Consider the following 7,673-nt stretch of genomic DNA (forward strand, 5'->3'; position numbering starts at 1 on the left):
CAGATCATTGCACATGTATATTATGTCCAGTCTAGCTGCCTTGAAACAGGAACCATTTTGCTTGTTGGTCAAGGTCATATTCCAGTTTTGTCTGAGATGTCCACCAATTTCAGCGTTGGGACTGCACTTTCCCACTAAATCTTTTCTCTGCCACCTAGAGCTTGTCCAAGTTGACCCCACCTATCTTGGATTGATTCTACCATATTAAAATCCCCTGCACAGATGCATGGACTAGACATACTGGCCAATTCTTCCCATATAGCAGCTCTTTATCCTGTTGAGTTAGATGCTATAGATGCCCCCTAGGGGGAGGGGAGAGGAGCTTGTGGACAGAGGTAGTGACAAGAAGGAAAGGGGGAAAGAGCTTCGAAGGGGGTGAGGTAACATGCAAACAGTACTGAACATTCACAGACGGCTGTGCACCCTAGTCCCCGGATTCTTCTACTTCGCTATCCAAGGAGAACATCCTTACATTTTGTTTTAAAAGCTCCACCTTGTTCTTCATTTTTTTTGGGCATTAACTAAGAATCGTCTTGCATATATGTAGTGGCATGTAGGCCATAGTTGGCCTTTGTTTTCCTACTTCTATTTCTGTAAAGAGGGGCCATTGAGTAGTGGGTCACGGATTTACACACTATTTCTCATCCTCTTATGTAGGTCATTGTGACTTTTCACCTTGGTTTTGTGTGTCCATATGCCCATTAATAAACTTTCAGTCCATTGTACAAGGAAACTCAAAGTGCACACCACCTTTTTGAGACTTTGACCTCCTACAAGAGGTTTAAAAAGTGTCTCTCATGTAGGGCCTACAATTCTTGTGAGACATATTACAAGGCTTCCACACGGTAGGTTTGGAAACTTACAAACATTGTCGAAAAAGAATAGGTATTGCATTCTCACGCATCCTATTTTTAGATAGAGTGTTCTTCACTTTAGCAAACCCTGCTAAACACCCTAAACTTTTGCAAATATGCGAAAGTTTATGAAACACACAAGACCCCTCCCTACATTCTTGCCTTATTTCTTTTCTTCGGAACATGTGAGCTTCCAAACGCACTGTATGGATGCCCTCTTAGGGACCCTTCATTTTTGGCATGCTGAAACATGCCTAGAGGAGAAGGGAGACACGAGTATAAAATTTTGTATGCAAACTGTTAAAGCGTACATAATTAAATAAAAAAAGAAAAGATTTTACAAGAAAAGGCTAAAATGCAGGCTGGTTTGGATGTCACATTGATGAAGTAGATCGCTATCCATGGTATTGACGTGTTCCACCAATGCAAGAGAAGGAGCTCCAGCCTCCTCCTCCTTCCATACTTCTTTCCTCTAATTCACAAGAAGATTAGAAATATTCTCATGTAGGAAAACGAGTGTTTTTCATACCATGCATAACATCATGAGCTTCTGCTAGAGAGGCACCACATACCTAGCTAGGTACGATTGGGGGCAAGGGACCGCCGGCCCCCCCACCGAGCCGGCGGTCCACTGCCCCCAATCGTACCTAGCTAGGTATGGGGGGGCCGACAGTCCCCTACCCCCAATCGTACCTAGCTAGGTATGCAGTGCCTCCCTCACAGAAACTCATGATGTTGAGGTAAGTCACAATGTAGGAATTATTGTGAGAATTTGTCTAAAACTTCTTGTGTATAAGGCTGATCTGCACGGGAGGGGGTGGAACCCCAATCCACTGTCGAAGCTTGGGAGTCTCAGCTCTGTCGAAATTGGTAGAGTTGGAAAACAAGCTGGCTACCCCCACCTCGTCTCAGCAAAGAGTTGCTTCACACTAGCAACAGGTACCATATGCGACAAAAAAGCTGATGAGTGGCAGGGTTCTACCCCCGCCCGTGCAAATCCGCCCTACAGAGACGGGGAGAGCAAGGTAATTAGACTTCTTTTTTCCTTTGTTAGAGAAAGCTGTTGTAGCACAAGTCCGCCTCATAGGAGGACCTTGGTTTATCTTGGGAGCTTCAACATCGGAAAGAGCCTAGTGAGCTTGGGAGGACTCCTGTTTTGAGGGAGGCTGGGGAGTGGGAAGTCTCTTTAGCTCCATTCTTACTCGGATGATCTTTAGCTTGCTTAACTTCAGGAAGTACTCTTCAACAGCGAGGAGGGAAGGAGAAGAGCATGGGGGCCAATAGCGAGAAGCATCAACAGGGCACGAAGAGTTCAGTCTTTGTTATGCAGGGTACTATGTTGTCCTTGATCTACAGTCTTTACAACTAAGACTCTGGCTAGTATCTTCTTCCGTTGTGGACTAAAAGCTCAATGTCCATTGTTCTCGTCTTTAAGATGGACATCTCTGCATCAATGGTCCGGTTTACTTAAGATTGACCAATGTTTCATTCACAAATACATTTCCTTTCATTATTTTCACTACAGCCAAATCCTTTCAAGGTTCATCCTTACAATTTGCATGAAGATTCATCAATCTTTTCTACCCTAGAACATTCCTACAGTTAGTATGAAGGCTCTGTGCCTACTAGAGGCAAATCATCTGACTCCTGAGTACATATTCTTGGAGGTATGTATCCTTGCATCAGGTTTAAAGAAGAAAGATAATAATGCAAACTTGCAGACATGGTATAAATAGATGGGCCAAAATTCAATGGATATATCTAGTGATGGTGGGACAAAAACTAAAAATAGTTGTGGAACCTTACAACGCAGTGCCAAAATGATGGAATACCATTTCTACACTCACTAATAAAAAATTGCCGAAATGCAGAAAATGCAGAGCGTCTATGGCACGTGCCATGCATCCTAAAATCTGACCACTAAGATGCTAATAGTTGTCATCAGAGTTGTATAGAAGTTACAAATTCCACACATACATTTCCAATCTGATTTGAAACCATCAATGCCAAAACACCCACAGTAAAAGCTCATCTTCCCCCTTCCCTAGGAAAAACAAGGCTAGCTTTTCAATGTGTTTTCCAATTGTCGTACTGTACATTGCCCTCTAATCCTTACACCGCATGTAGAACTTCGTACCTTGAATGCATATTACAAGCCATAACGAACCTGACAATGATGCTATTCTTAATGATGAAATATATTCCAACAATGAGCTTTGGGCATTGTTAAAATAAGATTGGGCAGTATTTCCACCGGCTGCAGCAAGCAATCTACGGACTATGGTGGTGCCAGGCTTCAAGCTACAATTAATGGCTTTGCCACAAACAAAAAGGGTTCAACGGGTTGAAAAATATACATGCACAGCAGCAATAATCACTCCATTTTCCCAACTGAGATTCCTTCATAAATGACATGAGAATTTGACCATAAATATTCTCTGAGTTTTTGGCAATCAAGGGCTTCATGTCATGTCCACCTATTTGCAACTCCAAAAATCACAAAGTGCCAAGGCTGGCTACATTCTTTTAACAGTTTGGACCCCACCATTGACCATTCATTGAGCGTTCGAGGTCGGACCAGAGGGACCCATGGTTGCTTTCAGTTCAGGCTTCATCTCTCTCCATGATGACAAGCCATTATATAATGACATGACACTGTTGCACATCAATAAGAAAGGAAAATTTATAGTCGCTTCACTCCGTGTTGATTGACAAACTGGCTTGTAAATCATCCTCTCGATTTCTCTCAACGCTGAGGCCATACCCCGTCAAGCAAAAGCCACCCAGCTGCAGGTACAAATGAGGCCTTCTCATTAGAAATTCTCTTTCTACCTGCCCCAATCATGAGTACGCATTTTCTATATTGGCAAATGGCACCCCAGGTAGATAAATAGACTTGCATACACATTATGTCTTCCACACCTGGCTGACCTTGCATCTCACCCCTTGTGGAGCTCGTTGAGTACAATACATTTGCTCAAAGCTTTGAAGCTAGAAAACTTCACCTTCAAGCATATGACACATCTGCGATAAACTGATCATGTGCATGTGATGACCTTTGAAAGCTTGGAAGCTGATTCACCTTTGATAGTGCAGTACTACTATGAAAACTCATCATCAACCTGCGCTATCACAAGAGGGGAAGAGAGAAAGAGAAAGGATTGTCTCTTCCTTGAGAGAGAAGAATAGTAAAGCATTCAAAGCACTAAAAAACCAAAGTGAACTACATTGATAGGATTTTTAGGACAATCCTCTGGAAAATGTCCACACTTTTTTGCTACAATCATAGCATTCCTTCAAAGCAAGCACTGCCCTTCTTGTTTGCAGGTTCCTCAAGCTTGCATCACTAATGCTGCACCAATCTCATGTCAGCGGTCATAAGCAGTCACACGTCATCCTACACTCTGCATTTGGTCCACATGTGGGAGACACAGCCCAGCTCACACAAACTTGTGGGGAGCCTTTTCCGGCTCTTCAAGGGTACGGTCGGTGGGCACTCATGTGCTTCTAATGCACGTCTAGGCGTTGATACTGTCCTCCTTATTCTCTCCACTATCTTCACCCGCGGTCCATCTTCTACACAAAAGGATGGCGAAGGGGTAAGTCCATTCGATGCATTTTGAGGCTGTCGACAGTGCTGAAGTTCTTGTTCTGCAGCTGAAGTACTATTTACTTGCCCGGTGGAAGAAGAGTGGACATCAAAAAGAGGATTGTTGGCAACTTGTTCTAAGCCCGCATTCTCCTCATACATGATGTTGATGTAAACTCTTGCTCCGTTGTTCTCGCCATCAACATCCCTTTCCTGCAACCTCTCTGCATCTCTCTCAGCTATCAAAAGGCGGCCTAATGATGCTGAAAAAATTGCTGTTGCGGGTGGTCTGGCATGGGCACTGTCCTTCTTTGAACACCACAGCACTCTCCAAGTGTCCCTGTTGGTGTATCTCAGTTGTTTGCATGCACCGCATGATAGCAGGCGATATAATTTGGCCCCACCACGAATGCCTGACTCACATGTAAAGCTGAAACTTTGGCTTGATGTCGCACTCTGAGGCAAAAGCACAGAAATGGCTCGATTATGGGGAGCCTCAACTTGATCATGATCATTGTTTGCCAAAATAGACTCTCCATCAATTCCAATCAAAGAGCCCAAAGTAATGCTTCTCTCCCGGAAAAATGAAGTGGAGGACTGCATGCAAAAGAAAGAGACAACACACACTTACTACACCCCACTCTGATAGAGCTTAAGCAACCACTTAAGCACTCTATGCAAGCAAGCTAGATAGAGTAATCACGCACAAACTTATGTGTGTATACAAGAAGCATGTTACAAACAATACACACAATGCTCCAATACATGCATACATCATGCATTTGCACCAACCAAATACATGCACATATGTATGTGTGCCTGTTATGATGAACACGTGCACACAACAAAGTATTATGTGCAGGCTAATGCCTGAATGTGTTACCAGTGCTAATGTGTGTGTGTACCAACATGCATAGGTGAACAACGTGTGCTCAATGTAGGCTTGACAAATAGCATAGAACCTACCTCTGTATCCAAATCTGAGGAAGACAAAGCTGATGAAAAGCTTGATGCAGAAGTTCCTGCGGAGATGGCATCGCCTGATCGAGCTTCAACTGCGTCATTCATTGGTGCAATGGAAGAAAACCAGACTCCTAACGCACCAGCGTGTGACATTCAACCTGAAGGTGGAGAGCTTGAAGAGACCTTGAAGCCGACATAGATCTTTGTTCACAAGGATTGAAATGTGGCAGTGTGCGTGTGCGCGCGCGCGTGCACAGTGGGGAGAGAGAGAGAGAGAGAGAGAGGCTAGAGCTTCAAAGTTCGAACTTCAAAGGTGTGCACTGTGCAGATTTAACTCTCTGCTGCTACTTGAGATGTGGGTCAGAATTATGCAGAGAGAATGAGGAGCTGGCAACCGTCCGGCGCCACTGCATGGGCCGTAGCCTATCACAAATGGGCACCAGACAAAAAGTTGTATGGGCGCCCCACGTGTCACAAGGGCGGACAACTACAGGATTGATTAACCTCTCATAATTAAGGCTCATGTCACACTGAGACGGGGAGGGATGGCCATGCTGATTTGGTGTCCGCTCATTCGCCGTTGCAAAAAGAGAAAGCTGGCCGTGAGAGGATTTCAGAGGGGCGCCTCGCATGCCCGACCAACTTTCCAAACAATCGGCCATCTACAAAAGTGCACGCAAGAAAGCGTAGAAGAGGTTTTGAGCCCTGATGTGCAGCGTGAAGAACGAATGACCTACCACTTGGGCTATTCTCATTGCTTGAGAGGAATGGCCAATGTTTGCTACATGTCCCAATGTAACAGCACTGGGCTGGCCACACCTGCAAATCACACTTGGGCGGGCGTCCTAGTGTGACATAGGCCTAAGGCTTCTCTTGTTAAGCTCTCCAGCATAAGTTTTTCTTTTTTTTGTGAGAAAATTGGAATTGACTAAAGAAAAAAGCAGATACAACCTCGCCTCACATGTGGGGAGAGAGGCATCCCAAAAACAGAAAAGAAATTACAGTACAAAGCTGGCTTCAACCATAACAAGACGCTCTCTAGAGAAGTATTTCAGCATAAGGTCCTTACATATTTGCCATCTGTACTCTCTCTGCAGGGTGAACAGAGTTAGATTTTAAACTCCTTGAATCCTTCCTAGGCAAAAGAAAGTGAGTTTCTTAAGCTGGTATACAAATGCTTGGGTATTGTCCTCATTTTTCTGTTGGAAGACTACCTCCTTTCTGTGAATCCAACAAACCATAAGTAGCAGAATCTCCATAGATTCCAAAGTCGTATATCCATCCTTTTACACATGCCAATTAGGAGTTCTTTGGAAGACAAAGGTTGAGGGTGTAGTTCACTGCAGCATCCGTAAAGGGCATGAAGTTTCCTTTGGTTGGAGGGACATTCCACAAACAAATGGTTTACATCTTCTGGAGCTCCACACCTTCTACACTCCATCGCCATAGCCAGCTTTTTGCGCAGTCCACACCACCTGGTGTATGACAAGCCATGTCAGAAAGCTATGCTTGATTGGTATGGTGAATCCCCATAGGCATTTGAACCTATAGATCCATTGCTTGGATCCCCAATTGAGTCCCCATTTTCTATTCAGCTTCCTCCGGAGGCCTTCATTCAGATCTGGTATGCACGGAGAATATTTTGTATGCCCTTTGAGCAATGCCTCTCATTGTCCAGCTTTTATTGTGCCTCAGATTGACTCCTTCTAGCATGGTCTGCAGCTCCTTTAACATGCAAAATTTTCATAAAGGCAACCAGCACATAATTTAAATTTGTTAGTTATTTGAGCAGGTGTAATCCACTCCCCATTACACTGCACGTCTCCCCACTGTTTTATGCTAGCTTTGAACCACTTGTGTACCTTTTTGGTTCGATGTCCATCCTATCTAGATTGAGTCCTAATACAGCAAGGGTGGATCAGTTCTTACCTTCTGTGAAACATGCATCTTTTCCTTGACACTAAACCAGTTCCACATTCTTGAAGTTATGAGAGAACCAGTTGCCTTAATGGTCCATTTGGAAGTAATCTGGTCCCAAATTGTTAAATTTCTCCATGCCTCATACTCCTGAAGGAAGAAGTTAGGAATGATCCTTTAAATTAAGCACGCCCAAAAATCAGTACTATCTATGGCCCTTACAACCCATTTGGCAACCAACTTTTCTGCCATTTTTTCCATATCTAGAATGCCAAGACCTCCCCTAGTTTTTTCTGGAAACATATTTTCCATGCAAACTTGGGCACCCTGCTCAAGTCTTTTGAGCCACC

The 7,673-nt window shown here is 44.0% G+C and overlaps 1 protein-coding gene across 2 annotated transcripts; it reads right to left on the bottom strand.

The window, feature by feature from the left end:
* Positions 1-2,914: 2,914 nt before the first annotated feature.
* LOC147447356 (uncharacterized) lies at positions 2,915-5,776 on the bottom strand. Of its 2 annotated transcripts, none has more exons than XM_086523181.1 (2): positions 5,410-5,776; positions 2,915-4,899 (listed from the first exon to the last, which is right to left on the bottom strand). In XM_086523181.1, the coding sequence occupies exons 1-2, from the start codon at positions 5,557-5,559 to the stop codon at positions 4,252-4,254; spliced, it is 798 nt and encodes a 265-aa protein (XP_086379307.1). In that variant the 5' UTR covers positions 5,560-5,776; the 3' UTR covers positions 2,915-4,251. The 2 variants fall into 2 exon arrangements, with proteins under 2 accessions (XP_086379307.1, XP_086379306.1); XM_086523180.1 differs by having other exon boundaries at positions 2,915-5,040; positions 5,410-5,774.
* Between the last annotated feature and the right edge of the window lie 1,897 nt (positions 5,777-7,673).

The sequence above is a fragment of the Adiantum capillus-veneris genome, chromosome 11 (genome assembly GCF_014529385.1).
Source record: "Adiantum capillus-veneris isolate H3 chromosome 11, ASM1452938v2, whole genome shotgun sequence".
Taxonomy (NCBI): Eukaryota; Viridiplantae; Streptophyta; class Polypodiopsida; order Polypodiales; family Pteridaceae; genus Adiantum; species Adiantum capillus-veneris.